General features: G+C 47.4%; 2 protein-coding genes across 5 annotated transcripts in view; one reads left to right on the top strand and one right to left on the bottom strand.

Moving 5' to 3' along the window:
* The window catches only part of A1CF (APOBEC1 complementation factor), a 29,023-nt gene extending 20,280 nt beyond the window's left edge, over positions 1-8,743 (top strand). For 2 of the 4 annotated variants that reach the window (XM_017832732.1, XM_017832729.1), the window contains 4 exons: positions 292-497; positions 2,989-3,125; positions 3,820-3,953; positions 6,372-8,743. In XM_017832732.1, coding sequence (XP_017688221.1) covers positions 292-497; positions 2,989-3,125; positions 3,820-3,953; positions 6,372-6,523 — 629 coding nt within the window. In that variant the 3' untranslated portion in view covers positions 6,524-8,743. Of the gene's footprint in view, positions 1-291; positions 498-2,988; positions 3,126-3,819; positions 3,964-6,371 lie in introns of all 4 variants that reach the window. The other 2 variants (XM_017832730.1, XM_017832731.1) reach the window with 2 other exon arrangements.
* A 4,720-nt stretch (positions 8,744-13,463) lies between these two features.
* Positions 13,464-19,063, bottom strand: part of ASAH2 (N-acylsphingosine amidohydrolase 2) — a 21,057-nt gene continuing 15,457 nt past the window's right edge. The window contains exons 16-22 of the mRNA XM_017832715.1: positions 18,897-18,936; positions 17,969-18,064; positions 17,301-17,396; positions 16,592-16,741; positions 15,743-15,802; positions 15,058-15,146; positions 13,464-14,006 (exon numbers count right to left, since the gene is read on the bottom strand). Of these exons, the coding sequence (XP_017688204.1) occupies positions 13,817-14,006; positions 15,058-15,146; positions 15,743-15,802; positions 16,592-16,741; positions 17,301-17,396; positions 17,969-18,064; positions 18,897-18,936 (721 nt within the window). The 3' untranslated portion in view covers positions 13,464-13,816. The remainder of the gene's footprint in view (positions 14,007-15,057; positions 15,147-15,742; positions 15,803-16,591; positions 16,742-17,300; positions 17,397-17,968; positions 18,065-18,896; positions 18,937-19,063) is intronic.

Genomic DNA, 19,063 nt, shown 5'->3' with positions numbered 1-19,063 from the left:
CATTTCAACTACAAATGTGGGTAGAAAGGCACCATGAAATCAAAACTGGCTAGAGAAGATGGGAAATGGGTCAGAAGGAAGCAGGTCTCCCCAAAAAAGCCTCCCCTACCCAAGCATAAGAGCCCAAAAAGAAAGGGTGTCGGTGTCGAGCGGGGGTTATCCCGCAGAGGGGCCTCCTGCCCGTCTTCTTCCCCCCCCGCCAGCAAGCAGGGCTAACTTTTCCATTTCAGCAAGGATCAGGGTCGTTTTTCCCGTGATTTGATTCAGTTTAATGCCTTCTTACATTCCTAGAAATTTACATGAATGTACCTGTAGGGGCTGCGGGAGTTAGAGGACTGGGAGGTCGAGGCTACCTGGCGTACACGGGCCTGGGCCGAGGATACCAGCTCAAAGAAAAGAGGGGAGAGGACAAACTCTACGACCTCCTGCCAGGGATGGAGCTCACGCCGATGAACCACGTCACACTAAAGCCCCAAGGGATCAAACTCGCTCCTCAGGTACCGAAAATAGCATCAATATCCCGGCCAACCGTCGTCTTTGCCCAAAATGCTTCGGGAAAACAGGCCCCTGATGGGATCTGTGCTGGGGACTGCTAATTAAATCCCTTCTTGCACCTCCAAAAACATTAAAAAAATCAATGATACTGGTTATGCCTTGTAATATCCACCCACCTCACTGTAGAACAGCGTCCACTCACAGACCCCTAGAATTGTCTGGGTTGGAGAAGACCTTTAAGATCACCATTGGCCACGGAGAGCTGGCATAAACACCCATGGGGGTCAGGTGAAATCCAGTTGTGGTTGTTCCTCCATGAAAGCACCGAGGGTAAAGAAATTCCCACCCAAAAAGGGTTTGATACATGAGATGCACCCCCTGGGGCTTCACCGAGGGGTGAATGCACATGCAGGGAAAAATAATGTACATTTTTAAACTATTTATGGGGAAGGAGGTGTTGACCACAACCCAGCCCAGGGCAGAAGCTCTGGTACCTCCAGGAGGTTTTTGATTTGGTTGTGCTTGTGGGCCTGGGATCCAGATGGATGGATGAGGGCTGAGGAGAAATCCAGAACAAATTCCCCCAGTCTCTGAAGGTCCAGCTCTTACAGTAACTCTTTTCCCCTTACCTTCTCCAAAGCAAACTGAGAAACCAGCTTCACCCTGAATTTTGAAGCTCATCTTTGCTTATTGACACTGAATTACCACAGCATTCAGTTTGCCACAGTCTGTGAAAACATCCTTTTTTCCTCCCGGAATACTGGATAGTGGGATTTTTTCCCTCCTACAAAATTCCACAGTGCCCTTACCCTATTATATCAGAACCACAGAACGGCCTGGATTGGAAGGGACCTTAAAGCTCATCTAGTTCCAACCCCTCTGCCACGGGACACCTTCCACTGGAGGTGTGAGATCACCTGAGTGGTTCTGCAGTGCCTCAGGGCAGCTGAAATTCCCCTTTTCCTCTTCCCATCCTTGCCAACTCTGCGTGTTCCAGCACTGAGGACTTGCTCTGTGGGGCACATTTTTCCAGCAGCTGAGCTCCCTAATCCCCCCACTGGCTACTGTCTCACAACAGCAGGTCACAAAGCCCTGCAGTTTGCCTCATGGCAGCCTCGTTAACGGGACAAGCTCATTAATACCTGTCAGCACGGACAGGCTCTCCCATCCTCTGTGCTGACACCATTCCAAAACCCCTTGGAATGGTTTGGTTCTCGCTGCTCAGCTGGGGTGCTCAGTGTTGGTACCCAGATCTGCCTTATTGAGGATCTCGAGGTTGATGTGACATCATAAACCCGCCACCCACACGAAGGTGCTGGGACAGCAGGGAACAAGTGTTGCCCCAGTCCAGAAATGTAATGAACTATTTATTTACACACCAGGTGCTGAACTTCAGCGGGGAGCTGTGATTGCAAAATTCAAAGCAGCACCGACGTTTATATTTTACATTTTCATTTTAAATAAAATGAAGTGTAAGTTTTAAATAGGCAAGACTTTGGGGTGACTTAATTGTGGCCTTCCAGGACCTGAAGGGAGCCCACAAGAAAGGTGGAGAGAGGCTATTTACAGGGGTCTGGAGCGACAGAACACAGGGAATGGTTTTCCACTGCCAGAGTGCAGGGAGAGATGGGATATTGGGAAAGAATTGTTCCCTGTGAGGGTGGGGAGGCCCTGGCACAGGCTGCCCAGAGAAGCTGTGACTGCCCCTGGATCCCTGGAAGTGTCCAAGGCCAGGTTGGACGGGGCTTGGAGCAACCTGGGCTGGTGGGAGGTGTCCCTGCCCATGGCAGGGAGTGGGACGGGATGAGCTTTAAGGTCCCTTCCAAGCCCAAACCATTCTGGGATTCTGTGGGTAAAAACCCTGAAATCCAAAGGCAAAGCAGGAGTGTTTCTGGACAGCAATTCCCAATTACCATGGAATCAGCTGTGCTGGGACTGAGGGCAACGTGGTTCAGCATTTCCCTTTCAAACTAAAAGCAGGAGTCGCCTGCTGAAGCCTGTGTAATTAATTGGATGGAAACACAACCCTTTTTCTTTTTAAAAAGAAGGCTATTTGGACTTCTCATGCTCTGTAACCCACTAAGCCAGGGGGTCAACAGAGCAGTGAAGATGAATGCAACTCAAGGGTTTTTTTGGTACTCTGAAGTAGGAGAGCAGATATGGAGTTTTTGAGGAGAATTCAAAGAAAACCACTCTGAAACCAGAATAAAGCAGCTAATCAGCAAAAGGACAAAGGCATCCAATTTAACAGGGAATAACTTCAGGAATTAAACAGGTTTTTGAAGTAGAAAACATTTAGATTAATCTTATACTTGAAGGGGGCTGTAGTAACCTGTCTGCCATTTATTTTATGTTTTGTAAGCTTTGAGGAAGCTGCCACGACTCCCTGAAAACCCCTTGGAGGGAAGGAAGGCAGCTGCCCAGTGCAGGGGCTGGGTGAGAAGGCTTCTGTGCACCAATTAACCTGAGCAAAAACCCCTTTTCTTCTTCTAGATCTTAGAAGAAATCTGCCAGAAAAACAACTGGGGACAGCCTGTTTACCAGCTCCACTCTGCAATCGGCCAAGATCAAAGACAGCTCTTCCTGTACAAAATCACCATCCCTGCCCTTGCCAGCCAGAACCCCGCCATGTATGTAATTATTTGAGGTATTCTGAGGTTTAGGATTCATTTTTTAAATGGCATTTTATCTAAAATCTCTCCTCAAAGCACAGTCACACAGGTCTCTATTCCTTTTTTTTTTATGTATTATGTATTAGGGAGAAAAACATCCACAACCTAAAACAGACAGATGTCTGCCATGCTTGGTGCTCTCTCTCTCTGGTGGTGCAAACATTACAGAAGGCCAGATGTAATCAGGCAAAAGGGGGCTTTTTAAGACAGAAATAAAACATACCATAGCTCTTGTGGGGAAATGAAAGGAGCTTGAAGGAACATGCTGCTATTTAGGCTCCAAATACGATTCTAAACATTTCTGACCTAAAACCCTCTTTGCTGTGTATTGTAAAAAAAAAAAAAACACAACACCCCCTGACTGTGTATTTTAAAGAAAAAACACAGCAGGTTTTTTTGGGTTTGTTTTTGACTGAGGAAAGCACAACAAACTCTGAGAGGACTTTGTGTCCAAAATGAGAGCCAGGGTCAGTAACCTCAGCAGGGAAACCAGCCCACTACGAGGAGAGTGCTCCCGTTAGTGCAGCAGCAGCACAGGAAAATAAAGCTCCTGTTTGCTGTGTGGGATGATGGCAGCTACAGGCAGACCAAAAGATCTCGCAGGAAAGCCCCAGGGAACACAAACCCAGCTAACACGTTGCTGTGCTCACAGACATCCCTTCACGCCGCCCAAGCTCAGCGCCTACGTCGACGAGGCCAAAACCTACGCGGCAGAGTACACCCTGCAGAGCCTGGGCATCCCCGTGGAGGGGGCAGAGGTGCCTCCCACAGCGCCAGCTTTTCCAGGTATGGGAAGGTCTGTACAGCAAAAGTCTCCTGGAATGTTATTTTTCCAGCTGCTTCCTTGTGGGTGTCGAGAACAAACCTGGCTTAGTTGTGCTCCCCCACGTGCCTTGACTTGTGTTACTTGTGTGTGTGGCAGTTTTATCACAGAATCCCAGAGTGGTTTGGCTTGGGAGGCTCCTAAAAGATCCTCTTGTTCCACCCCCTACCATGGGCAGAGACACCTCCCACTAGCCCAAGTTGCTCCAAGCCCTGTCCAACCTGGCCTTGGACACTTCCAGGGATCCAGGGGCAGCCACAGCTTCTCTGGGCAACCTGTGCCAGTTTATTGCCTACAAAGCAATTTATCTCCAAACCAGGACTACCCAAATTACAGGGTACAAACCACAGAGTAGCTCAGGCTGGAGGCACCGGGGTGGGGGGGTCTCTGCTCCAACCCTGCCACAGATGCAGGAGGTTGTGCAGGGCTGAGTCCAGGAGAGCTGGGGCAGTGTCCAAGGATGGGGAACCCCACCACCCGGGGGCCCATCCCAGCTACATACCTCCTCTCCACTCCTTCCAGTTTGGGAATGCCTCCCTTCAACTGGGAGTCTCAGGCAAGGTGCAGGATCCAAAACTGGAGTGCCCAAGTGGGATGAGTCCCCTCCCCGGACCTGCTGGCTGATGCCACCCAGGATGGAGTAGCTCTTCCTCACTGCAAAGACACACAGTTGTTTGATTCATGGCCCATCCACCACCCCCCAGTACCCCCAACTCCCTTTGAACCAACACTTAGGATTTCACCCACCAAAGAAATGACGTGAAAGTTTGGATCTGATCCCAGCTCTCACACCCCCACTGGAAGGGGTTGGGTTTTTTTTCCCAGTTTGGGAATTCATACTCAATAGCTCTTGCAACTGCTTCAAACAGCTTGGGAAGCCATGGAAAACCCAGGAATCCGGCTCACAGGCATTACATTTACCGTGCTCTCCAGCACGATGGTTATTCTGATGTAGTGGCAGCAGCACACGCCAAACTGCACATGAGGAATGCATTAGTCAGTACTACTGAGTTGTTTGGAGTGTCTCAAGGATGGATTTTTAAAAAAAATAAAAATCTATCCGGCTTCCTGCCACAGGAGTCCGCAAAAGCCACAGAAAAATCAATTTGTCTGGGTTTGTGCAGGGCTTCCGCAGCGTGGAAACCAAATGGGCTCTTTATTGAATCCAGTCCCCACTTACTGCCTCATTAGAATCTCTCCTTTTCTTTCACCCACCATTATTTATTTGTCTTGGAAACACAACAAATTGACAAGCATTGAAGTTTCTGCTTGCAACACACGCACTGGTCCTTGATCAGGGCTTGCTGAAGGCCAGCTCAGCTCAGGCCATGCCCGGGTAGCAGCTCATTCCTCTTGTGATGGTGGCAGATATGCCTTAAAACACTCAATCCCTGGTCAAAACATTGCACCTCACTTTGCTCATGCAGAGAAAATACTCTGAACAGCCACGTCACTCAAATTAAGGTGAATTTCTCATGTTTTCCCCCAAAATAACGCTTCTGATGAGGCAACGTGTGCATTGCCCAATATCACCATTCCCCCCCAGCAGGAGGAGCTCAGCTCTGACTGACCTTGAGTTGATCCCATTGCCCAGCTGGTCAGAGAGATTTTGGAGCCAGGAGATCCAATGGATACCCCACCCCAGCTGCTCTTCCCAAATTTAGGCTTTGTCTTAACTCCTGATTCTTTCACGACACAATAGTGTGCTCTGGTCAACGAGCTGCCCTCGGAGAACCCAGCCCCAAACCATATTTGTTTTTCCCCAGTGATTCACTCCAACTCAGCAAAGCAAACATCTTCCCATGGAAAACTTTGAAGTGTTGAAACCACATTTTCCATTAGAAACTGACGGGAATAAAAAAAATCCAGTCTGCTAAATATTTCCTCCTCGATGCTGCACAGAGGGAGTTTCCCTCCTCTCTGACCTGACTGTCCTGAATTCCATGTGGTTTGACTGTGAAGGGTATCAGAGCCATAATTTCTTTATGAAACTTGCCCAAATTTCCCTGATATTATGTCATTTTCTTGCCCTTCTCATGCCATGCATGGGAGGACGGGTACAGAGCACATTAACACCCTCTTAGCTCAGAAATAATCAAAGCCCACGGAAAAAATATTTCACAGAGAGAGGTGTTTTTCAAGCACCGTCTTTAACAAACTGTAGGTGAGGAAGTGCATTAATTTTCCAGGTTTTTTTCTCAGCTCCCTTTGAAAAAACATGCCAGCAATGACCTATTTAATTTAATTAGATCATTCCCATGAAGAAGCTCACTGCTCCCTAGGCCATCCCCATCCCCGGGGGATCAAAACCTACCAGGTGATGGTGAGTTTGGAGTGGATTTTCATTAATCTGCAGTTTTTTCCTTCCCTTTTCCCTGCAGGATACACCATTGCTAATGCTGCTGCCACTGTCACAGCCCCTCAGCTCAAACAAGCAGTGACTGTGGGACAGGATTTAGCAACTTATGCAGCGTACGAAGCCTATCCCGCCTTCGCGGTCACCGCACGCAGCGATGGCTACGGAGCATTTTAGTCCTGGCTTTAGTCAAGGCCCCTTAAATCAAGCACAGGCAGAAAGGAAAAAAAAAAAAACAAACAACTCAGTCTGGTAGTTTTTACATCCTTGTGATTTTAAACTCATCTGTTGCCTGAGGTTCATCTTAGTCGGAGTTTCAGTCCTGGAGTTCTTCAGGTTCGTAACGGGATACTGGGGGGGGGGGGGGGGGGGGGGGGGTGGGAAGGGAGAAATTAAAGGAAAAAAATCGCTCAAAATCAGATTTTCCCAGTAGAAAGCAAAAGCTCAGCCCAGAAAATGAGCAGGTCTCAGGTGTGTATACATATATATTTTTATATATATATGTACAGCCTATTGTGTGTGTGTTTACAAGCAACGACCTGTGCTGAATACAGTTGGTCCCGTGGATGTTGTGACGCAGGACAGGGGAAGGAAGGGGTGTCCCCAGCAAAACCCTCCATGCATCAGGAATTCTCCTACATTCACCCAAAAATTCCTCCTCCAGCCTTGACTCCTTGGCCACATGGATTTGCCTCTCTCAGCACTGTGACAATGTGTTCAGGCACCTCAGGTGTCTTGGAGATTCTTTCTGGCACAGCCAAGGCAAAAAGTCACTTGTAATAAAGCTTTCTGCCCAGCCAAACGGGCTGGTTGCCATGCTGATTCGATTTTTAGAGCAGGAGGCAAGCACTCAGCAGAGCTTTCCCTCTTGCTTTGCTCCTTCCCAACCACGTCCACAAATCAGCAAATAACGGTGTATTTTTGTCCTCTTCCCATCAAATGGGAGCATTCACTGCAAGACAGGAAAACTTTCAGGACTATTAAGGCTGAGGACCAGAAAAGTGCTATTCATTAAGGCCAGTTCTCTACTTAATTAGAGCATGAGAGCTCACAGCCATGGCCCAGTAATAACAGGCACCTCTACAGGAACAAAATGATATCCAAGGAACATTTCCACAGTTTGGAAAGGGCCTTGCCTGGCTGCCAGTGCTGCTTTACACATCAAATCAAGGCTTCTGGCTGCTGTCATTCCACCAAAAATGAGTTTACTGGAACAGCAGTAAAGGCACCTCTCGCTTTGGAGAGCACCAGAGGTTGGTGTTGTGTCTGAACACTTTGGGGATGCTGAGAGCACCCCTTGCTTTACAGCAGGAAGGCATTACCCATTTATTTTTGACATGGGATCGAGGCAGGAGTAGTGATGCTCTAGAGATAGAGGAGGAACCTGGTGCTGGAGAACTAAGAGCAGACATGTTAATCCTATATCACATATCCTATGCAGTAGTGCACACTGTGAAAACTTAAATCTGCTCAGTCTAGGACCAAAAAAAACCCCTTTTTTGAGGGGGGAGAGTTTACAGCTGGGTCGACAACACCCATCGAGTCCAACAGATCTGGCCCCAAATTTCCCATCTGGTCTGGGTGATGGGATGAGGCACCAAACAAGCCATTCCAGGAGGAGTTTTTCCCATGCGTCCCCAAAACTGTACGAGGCACAGAGGTCTGTGATAAGGTGTTGGCTGCTGGGAACGCAGTGTTTTCTACTCTCATGCTCCGGCTGACTCGGCTTCGCTCGGAATGGAACAAAACCACACAAGCTGTGAAGTTTGTGGTCCCATTAGATCCCTTCTATTTATAAAGTACCTCGTTGGGGTGACCCTAAAGGTATTACAAGCCCTCTGTGGCTGCTGTTGGTCACACTTTAAATGACAAACCTGTTCACAGAGGGCTGAATAACCAAGAGTGTTATGGATCTTGTGGCTTTTTTCCCCCTCTTCTGTCTATGTCTTTAAGTCGTGTTTGTCAACGAGTAACACGTCCCTGAGTGTGTCTCTCTCAAAGGCCACCGTTGGCAAGAAGTGTTTCTCACTTTGCCTGTTCAGTGACTTTAGTCTGCTTTTTCAGCTATTTATATGAGTTCAGAAAGATGTCAAAGGAAAGGGCAAGAAGCAGTATTAAAAAAGTGTGTGCATGAAGCACTTATTTTTGTACACTAGTACAATATTTGTATAGAGTTTTAACACTATGGAGTGTAGCAAAAAAAAAAAAAATCACACTTTCCATTTACTGGAGGATAATCGTGCGTGTTTAAAGGGAATGAAGTGGAAATGGCATCTCAATCATCCATTGCAAGCAAATTATAACTGGGATTAAATTCTGTGAAGCAGGTCTGTAATTTTAGAGTAATCCGAGGACATTCACTGGACTTTGAAATATCATTAAAACTTTGTAAGCCAACCCACGTGCCTCTGTTCTTTTATAACCTGAATTCCAGCCCCTGTGTGGTCAATAAGAGCACACTCTGCTCCGTAGGGATCGATGGGAGGTCAGACAGGCAGGGGCACAAGCTGTTCAGCAGTGCCAGGGGTGTTTTCCACGTGCACCTTGGTGACACTCGTCGAGCTCACGCAGCAGAAAATCAGCAGTTTTACACCTCTGCACTTTCAAGTAAAAAAATCAAGGGGTTGGTGTTTTTTCCCATCAGCTCTCCGGTCAATATTTATTTCTCTGTCAGAGCTACAGGAATTGCTTTTGCTATAAATTGATTATAGGGGTAATAGTTCCTTGCCTGATCCCAGCGGAGATTTCTTAGGGTGAGATCAACAGTGAGGCAGCAGCGTGCAAAAATAAGGGGGTAGATGGGCTGCAAAAACAAGGGCATGGCTGATACCTGGGTCAGGACTGTGAGGGACTGGCCCCACCTTGAGGAGAGCCTGTTGCCAGGTCACCAATAGGTAAATCAGCTACACTCTGGTCACTTCAGGATGAGAAGCTGCTCCTTGGAACACCATCGTAGTTCAGCAGCTGAGAAACAGCAATTCCTGCTTCCACACCTGGTACAAAGGATTCTGGGTTTGCACCTTCCCAGAGAGATCCTGAGCCCAAGAAATGGGAGGAAGGTCTGGTACCTTGCTCCTGAGAGCACACAGCCCTCAGAAAAAGGCCTCCCTACCAAACCAAAAGAGATTTTGCCAAAATAACTTGACATTGTTCTTACAGACTTACAAAGAGGTCAGCTGTACTCTGGGCTCCAGTGAGAACAGCAGCTCTGCCAGCTCCATTATTTTCCCTCATTAGCTTTTCCTGATGTCCTGCTTTCCTTTTCTTTGAAACCAGGGCAATGGCAGAGTTTGCTTTTGTGCTGTAACGTTCCCCCCCCTCGGGAGCTGAGATTCCCTCTTTGCTCGGCAGCAGCTGGATGATCACTTTTGGAGAGCCAGAATGATTTTTCAAGGAATCTCAAATCCACAACCCAACTTAAAAAGAAAACACCATAATTTCCCTTTTGTAAAGATGTGGGTTCCCAGTGGAGAGCAAGACAGAGCCAAACCCCACATCCATCCTCCACCAACAAGTCTGAACATGTTTGAGGTGTACGTGATGAGAAGATCAGTGGCCCAGAAAAATCAGCAGATGGCCTCATATTTGGCTGCTTGTAAGGCAGGAGGTACAAACCCTGCATTTTCCATCTCCCTTCTTCCAGCCAGCCCTTTCCTGGAGGTCTCTGCAGCACATCTGAGGTGTAAAGGGGGAATAAAACATGCCTGAGCATGTTTGGAGCTGGATAGACCCCGAAATGTCCCACATGGAAACTCTCTCTCATGTCCCACTGAAACCCCCTCCATGGGACAACGTCTCCAGTACCTTTCAAGGGCATTTGCTTTACCTTTGAGCTTGCATGGCTCCCTTTTCCCACTAGTCCAGCTAAATCTCTCAGAGGCCATCTCATGTCTCCATCAGACACCTACCTGGATTTCTCTTTTTTAGGGGGAAAAACCCCCAAACAACAAAACAACAAAAAGTCACCTTTGAAGGGTGACATTCCAGTCAGGGATCACAAATCACTGCTGTTCACCAGCTGGGGGTCAAGCCTGGTGCTGCTCATGGTGCTCTGATGGGATGCTCCTTTCTTTCCAGGGCTGGAAATTGTTGTGTGTCCCCAAAACCTCAGTCTTGGCTAAAACTGCAACTCTCGGCTGCCCTTTGTTAAGGGCCAAGGCAGGGCTCAGACAGCCTCTCCCTCAGGGCTGCTTGGGGTGGGCTGCTCTTTCCCTGGACATGCTCTGCCACCTCCATGCCCAGAGACTCATCCTGGCCTGGCTCCAGCTATCTGCAGGAAATGGGGACTGTGCACATCCAGGTTTGGGGCTGGTTAAGAGAAACATTGGAAGAGTGACACTCCTTGTTCCCCAGGCCCACCCTGGGCACGGGAAGCCCCAGTTATGAAGATGTTAAAAATCAGAGAGCTGCTGGTGGACCTGCAGAGAGGCTGCACACAGATATCCACTGTGGGATGCATGGAAAAAGCACCAGACAACCACAGGATCAAACAAATCCCAAAGGCTGCACCGAAGCCCAGAGACAGCAGAGGATTCTCCTCCCTCTCTCCAGTGCCTCGGGTCAGATCCTAATTCAGGGTCTCTTCTGCAGCTCCAAATACCGTCGGTGAATTTGGAATTTGCGCTGTACAAATAGGGCTTTGCACAGGAGGAAAGTGGTGGCGCAGTCACAAAGTTTCCCAAGTCCGTAGTAGTTTGTGTCCCACGACAACCGAAATAAAACAGGCGGAGCGTTGCCCATCTCCCGAGCTCGAGGCACAGGCGGCTCCACATGGAAGGAGAGCAGCCCCGGGGAGGGACGAGCAGCTCTGATGAGCAGTGCTATATTTATAACAGCTGGAGAGGTGCCCAAATTCCTGAAAACATTTTCTTCCAAGCTTTGGATCTGTTCGGCGGCGAGCTTGTTCTTGTGTAAAACGGCACTGGCACCTAGTGGCCGCCGGATCCAAGCGCAGCATCCCAAAAAGTTTCAGTCGGCACCCAGTCGCTGTGTGCCAGCTGCAGGAGACAGCCACGATGCTGTTAGAGAGCAAATAAAACCAAGGGCTTCTCTTGCCGCGGGGCTCGGAGCTGCTGAACTTTCTAGACACAAAAAATTAGGGAAAGTCGCAAAACCCCCTGCCCCCTAAACTTCAAAAAGCCTGTGCCCACTGCTGCCAGTCAAATAAAACAGCTGCTAGGAGGTGTCTCACAAAGCTGTCTACTCTGGGGCACGGGGGGAACTCTCCAGACACCCTAATTCTGCCTCTCAACACCTCCTCTCCCATAAGAAACTCCAGCTTCTTAAAAACTCTCTTTTGGTGTCAGATGCTCACGTTTTAGAGGGTAGATCTTACCCACGAGCATTTTAACTGTGCAATTCAACTTTGCTTCGTTAAACACGCTCAGTGCTACTGAAAAAGATCCACAGTTAATGTCATGCAATAATAGAGACAAAATCACCAGAAACAATAAAAAAAAACAAAACACAACAGTGGGGGAAAAAAGTGAAACATCACTTCCTTTTTCCTGGTGTATTTCTTTCAGGAAAACCAGAGCACTCCTGTGCAATTCACTGTGGCTTATGCAGTGTAAGAGGAACAGCAAGTGGAGAGAGAGAGAGAGACTGTTATCCTGGGATTCATTAGGCAGCACCATTTCCAGCCCAAGAAGCAGCCCCTGTGTTTCATACAGGTGCTCTGACCCTCTTTGAAGGGGCTGTGGTCACGCACGGTCCCACCTGGAAACATGAGCAAAGCGGGACAAACTTTGCAATGAACTTTCTGGATCATTTTACAGCCTGAGTGTTTCTGTCCTGGGCAAACTGATCCCACGGCACAGCAGCATCCTCTGCTCCTCCCTGTATCCCACAGTGCTGCCCACAGAGTGATTTTGCCAAGGAAAGCAGGGTAGGAGGGCTGGCTGGGCGAGTTACTGGGAAAGGACATCAGGAGCATCCTCAGGGATTGGATTCCCAGCGATGTTCTTTCAAAGCTCTCTCTTTCCTGGCTCCATATTGCGAGTGCTTTGAGCTCCTCCGGGTGGGGATCTCTGAGACTGATTGCAGCTGGTTTAAAATGAATAATTCATCCTCTCCCACTGATGTTAAAGAGAGGCGAAATTATCTGATTGATGATTCTCTGAAGAATTAAAGAGATTGCATACAAAATTGGTACACATTATTGGAGCTTATTAAACATTTACTGTCAGGCCCTAGAAGAATCCCAAATCCAGATCTGAAAGGTGTGTTTTCTCTGGCACATGTAAACATCCTTAATTTTGATCTTTTTGATGCGTCCCAAAGTGATATTTAGAGGGTAAAATGCCATCTGCTGCCCCTTTGCTGTGGCTGGAAGGCTGGGCAGGAGCTTAACACAAGAAGAGTGGACAAAGTCAGCCCCAAAGTCTTTCTCACCCAGCATCTGGTCTGTGTCACAGATATATGAGATCTTCAGGCCATAAAATCAGCACAAACACAGGTAGTCCTTCCAGACACTCAGTGGCCTCCAGCCCATCTGTAATTTCTTGGGCCACTGAGAGCTTTCTGAGGGGATTCTCCTCCAAAAGCTTGCCCAGCAAGCTGAAATTTCAGAACCCACACGTGGTGGGCAGCACTGAGCCCACCTGGCACACCAGTCACTTCAAAAGTGGCACTGGTGAAGGAGAATAAATAACACAGGCATTTCTTTCCAGAAGGAAAAAAAGAAAAGCCAACTGTTTCAAACTCTGTGAGTGACTGACCTTCCTCTCCTTGCTTGAGGCCCGGGAGGTGGGAGCCCACACAGCCACTCTCAGCAGGCACCTCTGAAACTGGAATCCCTGATTTACGGAGAGCTGTGGGCAATTCTCTTCCCGTGGTGCTGTTGTAATCCTCCAAAGGATTAAATGAAATTATATTCCAGCCTTCCTGATGAATATCTATCTTATTTAACCCTTTGTCATCCTAAAAGGTCAGCTTTGCACTTCAAGCACACTTGAGGAATCTTCCCTTCTGATGCCTTGGGAATTCAGCAGCTCTGTCCAGTTTTATGGACTGGGGTCAATTTTATGGACTATTTTATGGCCTGGATTAGCTCCCAATACGCACCAATTCCCTCAGAGAGATCCTATTCACCATCAATATGAGCTTGTTTAATGACTGAAGAAAAAGTTACATCTTTTATTACAATAAGAATCAACTGCAATGAGATCTGGCCAGGACAGGAACCACTTGAATGAGAACACACGAGGAGACTGAACTGCAGCTAAAAGCCAAAACTTTGCAGGAAGCTGAACTTTGCGAAGCAAAGGATGACCAGCAGCACTCAAGGGACAGCAATGATGTACAGAGCCACGGGTGCCACAAAAAAACCCTTCCAGAATATCACAGAATACCCTGAGCCTGAAGGGACCCACAAGGATCATCCAAGTCCGACTCCTGGCCCTGCACAGAACCCCCCAAATATCAAACTTACTGCTCAAGGGAAACAATTGCTTTAATGACTGAGATCAGCTATGGACTTGTGATTTCAAAGGCCGAGGAGGAGCCTTCAAAGGGAACAGTGATGGTGCGGGTGAGGAACACTCTCTTCTTGTAGTGCCCGAAGTAGCGGATCCGGTACGTCCCCGGCTCTGTGCCAGCAGGGATGTGCCACTCGATGGTCACATTGCTCTGACTCAGGGATCCTCTGGTCCAGTAAAACCTAGCAAACAAGCCAAAAACCTGCAGTCAGCAGGAAAACCCACTTTTCACTTGTTCCAGTGTCCCAAGAGCTCGCTAAGTGGAATGAGACGAAAGCACTCCAGTTAAGTACATTTTAAGAGCTTCTTTTGACCTTTCCTCATATATTTAGGCTACCAGAGCAGCAGCCAACAAGCCAAGCCAAAACCCAGCAGGGCTGAAAAACCGCTGGAAACACGGGAATACAAATCAGGGGTCCTTTTTGTAGATGAAGAATATTTCTACCCCTGTGTTCTTCCATTTCCAACTCCACATCCCAACCCTGTACAACATCACTCCGTGAGCAACATTCACCAGCTCAGTCCTCCCTGTGCAGGGGGAATGCTGAGCAAAGAGGAGGAGTATTCACTACAAGTGAGATAAGCACCCCCATTTCAGGACCTTAATTAAAGGAAGGGGTTGAACAAAACATCTTGAATAAATTTTTTTCACATACCAGTCTTACTGAGATTGAAATGAATATTTACAAACATGACTGGATGAAAAACTGACTTTTGGTGCAGCTCAGAAAGGTGACCCCACCTTTGCTGCTTAATGGATGCTTTCCCTGAGGACTGACATCCCTAACCTCAACTTTTCTTTCTTGCAAACTTTTTAAATTGTTGTCTGCATCTCCTTTGTGATGTACAACAAACCCAGACAGCTGTTCCTGATGAAAATCCTCTGAGTCTCTCCTATTTTCCATTTGGCATCCTGTTCATCCACATGGTGTGACAGATGGATGGATACAGGCTATGATCCAGCTGGACCCCAAACCTCCTGTAATTCTTGCCCTTCCTTCTACATTTCCCAAACTTCTAAGCCTTCATTGCAGGTGCCAGAGCCAAGGGGAACACCAGTTTTTGTGGTCTTGACAAGTTAACCACCCAAATATGGACTGATCCATCCCCAGAAAGCACCAACTGCAGGGTCAAGACTCTGAAATCAGGGAGCTCTGAAATTAAGGCCTTCAGGCTAAATTTAAATTACTCCCTGGAGTCTGTGGAACAGTGAAACCTGCTCAGGGCACCCACCTGGTGTCCCAGGAGGCGTCATTCTGCACCACTTGCCAGGTGCCTGAAGTGCTGGTGTGCCTCTCCACCGTCAGGAAGTTGTGTTCAGTCTGGAATAAAAATAGCAGAGTCAGCCAGACACTGAAGGTACAGGTGTGTCCCCACCTCCTGTGTCACTGTAAAGTGGAGAAGGGCCTGTGCTTCTGCCTGCTTCACTGGCAAACGTGGTACTGACTGGCACTTACTGTGGTACTTACTTCTCTTTCACTGCCAAATCCCAATTTAGCTAATAAATGATGCAAAGAACTTATCATTAAAAAGAGAATGGACGAGTGAGGTATTTGCTATCAGTGTCTGTGCAAGGGGATTGATGGGACAAATTAAGTACTTTTCTAATTTTCTTTGTTTTATTAAAATAATGCAGCAAGCTGATAGGATGGAGACTAAAGCCCACGTTTGCTGTGCCTGGATGGCACTGAGAGTGTCTGGCCTCACACACAACAGGGTGACTTTGCCTTCAACAGTGTGAAGAGTTCATGAACAGCCCAGTGTGGCCAAATTCAGTTTTCTGTCCCAAAAGCACCCTGGTGGTGGGAATTCCCAAAGCACACACCTTCTTCTGAACCCCCAGCAAAGGAAAAAGCACTAACTAAGCATTCACTGATTCCAAACATCCCCAATTCCAGGGTGGCTGCATCGTATTTACCGCGTTCTCCGCGGAGTTCCGGGGGTTTGCTCCCACAAAAGTCACTTCAGCAACTTCTCCCTGGCGGGGAAATTGAGATTTGTATTATTTGTACTATCATGCTGCACATTAAGAACATCCTTTGAAGATGCCATTTGAGGTTTTTAGGGGGTTGGGGTTTTTTTGGTGCTATTTTGGTGTGTTTGGTTTGTTGTTGTTTGAAGTTATTTATAATTTCACTTGTTGCAACAGCAATGGACAATTTATGTTTTGAACTGGCATCCTGTGCCTTGCCATTCCACTTGTCCTGCTTGCTGGATAAACTCCACCATAAAACTGGATAAACTGGATAAACTCCACACAAAAAAGGGAGGAAACAAGTGAGGTTTTTTGGAATGTCTCCCTGCCTTACTGCTGGAGAGAGCAGTGAGATGAAAGTCCTTGCTCTGAACATCTTATCTAAATTTTGAGCACTGAAAACAGAACCATTTCCAACATTTTAATTTCATTTCATTTACATTCCACAGCAGAGGCATCAAAGGTGACCTGATTTCTGCTTGTAAAGAAATCACTGTGCAATATTTGCCTATTTAATCAACTGGTATTTTATTTTGAAGCAGAAGAGGAAATCTACTTCATGGTGAATAAAGGGCCTTTGTTTTCCTCTTGATTCACCCCTTTGAGTCACATTCAGCACGATGACATTGGTATGAAAACATTCTGTCCCTGCCTTCTCAACCATGGCCACCAATAGAAACGTTTGGTCTGAGGGCACCACGACCCTCTAGGGAACACAGACCTTTTGGGACAGGGGTAAGAATTTAAAGGTGATTTCCTGAAGAGGTTTTAGTGAATCCCTGAGGCTCTCACCACTCGATACTGCTGCCTCACTTCCTGTAGCACATCCCCAAACGTCTTGTTGGCCGGTGCGCGTTCGACGCCGAGGGAGGGCAGCAAGGTCAGGTTGCCTATGTTGAAAAATGGGGGCTCTGGACCACGGGGCAAGTCCTGGGTGGTGTTCTGGGAGAAGGAAGACGTGCTTGTTAGACACACACAGACATAACCAGCGTCTCCCTGATAAGTCACATCCCTGCTGTGGCTCTATATCCCACACCACCGCTCGGACACATTTTAAGAATAATAAAGTGAGTGTAAAACCAAACTGGAGGATCTTGCTCTGCATGCAGGAGCAATCCCTGCAGGACATCCTGTTGCTGGCATCCCCTCAGACCCATCCACCAGAATATCCCAGGACTGCCCACCAGTCCTGCACATTCACATGGTCACACTGATCAGGGACATCGCCAGTGGAAACGCAGCAGAGGTTTTTTTCCCTTTAGGTAAAAAAGCAGCAACTTCAGGCCATGCTGAAAGGTTGGAGGTACTTATTTCCCAAACTTTGACCTGAAAATCCCCTCGAATTTCTCAAGTGGCATGAGACCCCCATTACAGGAATTATCTTCATACCACGAGTGTTTCTCAAGAGAAGAGAGGGCAGCAAGCATTTGGCCTCACTGAGGAACAAATATAGGATTTAAATGTCTCCAGCAGCATGTGGCCTGTAGAAAAGGTTGATTACCGTGGCAATAGCCCTTGCAAGTCCTCTGTAGAGCTGGATGTAGGCAGAGAGGGTGTGTGGCCCATAAATAGTCGATGCAGCCTCATATCGTTGAACCTGGCGAAGGACAGATTGGGAAAAGGAGGCTTTGAGGGACTCTTGGGTGGTTTATACAGCCCATCCTACTGCACTAAGACAAGATCAGTGGTATATCAGGGTTTATTTACTGCCAGGGAGACAGTCCAACAACTGGCCAAAATATTTCTGCTGCAGTTCCAGGTGACTTTTCATTCTTTAACCCACGGCAAACAGGGAAGACCTGTTTGCTCTCCCAGTTATCACAGACTGTACTCTTTTTAAAGGCTTATAATGCTTCAAATTTTTGGGCTGGACAACCCCAGTTCTTTCAAACTCCCCTCCCAGTTTAGGGTTTCTAAACCCAAGGAGTCCAACCAATGGTCCACATCTTCCTCAAAGCACAACATCTGCTTTGCCTTGTGGAGACTCAGAACTGTGTCAGGCAATGAGGCACTGCAATCCATGGTCACCTCACAGCCCTCCTGCTCAAAATCTTTCAGCTCTTTGTGGCAAAGTGTTCTAAACACACATCATTTCACACGAATTATCACCCCATGCAGCCAAAAGCTGAGCTGGATTGAACACGTAAAATCCACAATTTTAACATTTACCTGGTATTCTTCATAGGTGGCGATGTAGTGGGTGTAGACATTGCACAGACCTGCAATTACCACATTCATCCTTGGTGTCCCATGGGAATCAAATTCCTGAGAAAGGAAAGAAAACCCCTTGAAACAACTGCTTAATGCACAGATATACCGTTGTTATTACTATTGTTGTTATTACTATTGAATCAATATTGTTATTATTGTTATGGTGGCTGGTATATTATTATTATTATCATCATCATCATTATTATTCTCATTATTCTCCTTTACCAGGATAGAATACAAAGTTACAGTGGGGAGAGGGCTGGATGCTCAGGACTGTAAACCTGCAAGTGCAATGTGCCTTTATTAACATCTCATATCCACTTCCCAAAGAAAAAGGGGGACACATGACCTCCCATTCCAGTAAATTAAATGCATTTGAGGTTTTTTTGGCTGTATACTCCTAAAAAATCGTTTTATAACTGTGAGAAAGGATCAATGAGTTGCAGAGACAGCAGCTGAGATTAGGATGGTGTTCAGGCTGCAGCCAAGGTGCACCAATCAAATGGAAAAAATATATTTGCCTTTTTTTTTGTGCAATTTTTCTCATGTTGCAAACTCCTGGTAGGGATTAAGGAGATAAAAATTCTCCATCCCACAGACAAAAATCCTACTAGCATCCTGCCTGGATCCCAGTGGAATTAGCTTGTCTTGGCTTAATGGATTGAAACGTGATGGGTTTGCTTCTTTTGGGGAGGATATTCATTTCTGCTGCATGTCAGAAGGCACATGCAAAGTCTGTCTGAAGCAGCTGTGAGAAGGAAGCAGCTGTGAGACACGAGCCCCTTGACCCCAGCTGGGAGGAGACAGGGGGAAAAGCAGAAGGCTCAGGAAATGGGAGGTTCCAGACATGCTGCGCTGGGGAGAAACCTCTTCCTCAGCAGCTTACACTTGTAACAGCTTCCCGCAGCCTGCGGCCAGACATGGTCCTAGGGCATGAAGGGAACAACATCAGGCTCCAGAAAGCATAAAATCCCACAATCACTGAGGTTGGAAAAGCCCTCCAAGGTCACCGAGTCCCCCCTGTGCCCGATGCCCACCTTGTCCCCCAGCCCA

This window comes from Lepidothrix coronata, unplaced genomic scaffold (genome assembly GCF_001604755.1).
Source record: "Lepidothrix coronata isolate B3197 unplaced genomic scaffold, Lepidothrix_coronata-1.0 Scaffold204, whole genome shotgun sequence".
NCBI lineage: Eukaryota > Metazoa > Chordata > Aves > Passeriformes > Pipridae > Lepidothrix > Lepidothrix coronata.
Note: the sequence above shows the minus strand (reverse complement) of the source record. Positions and strands in the feature narration are given on the sequence as shown.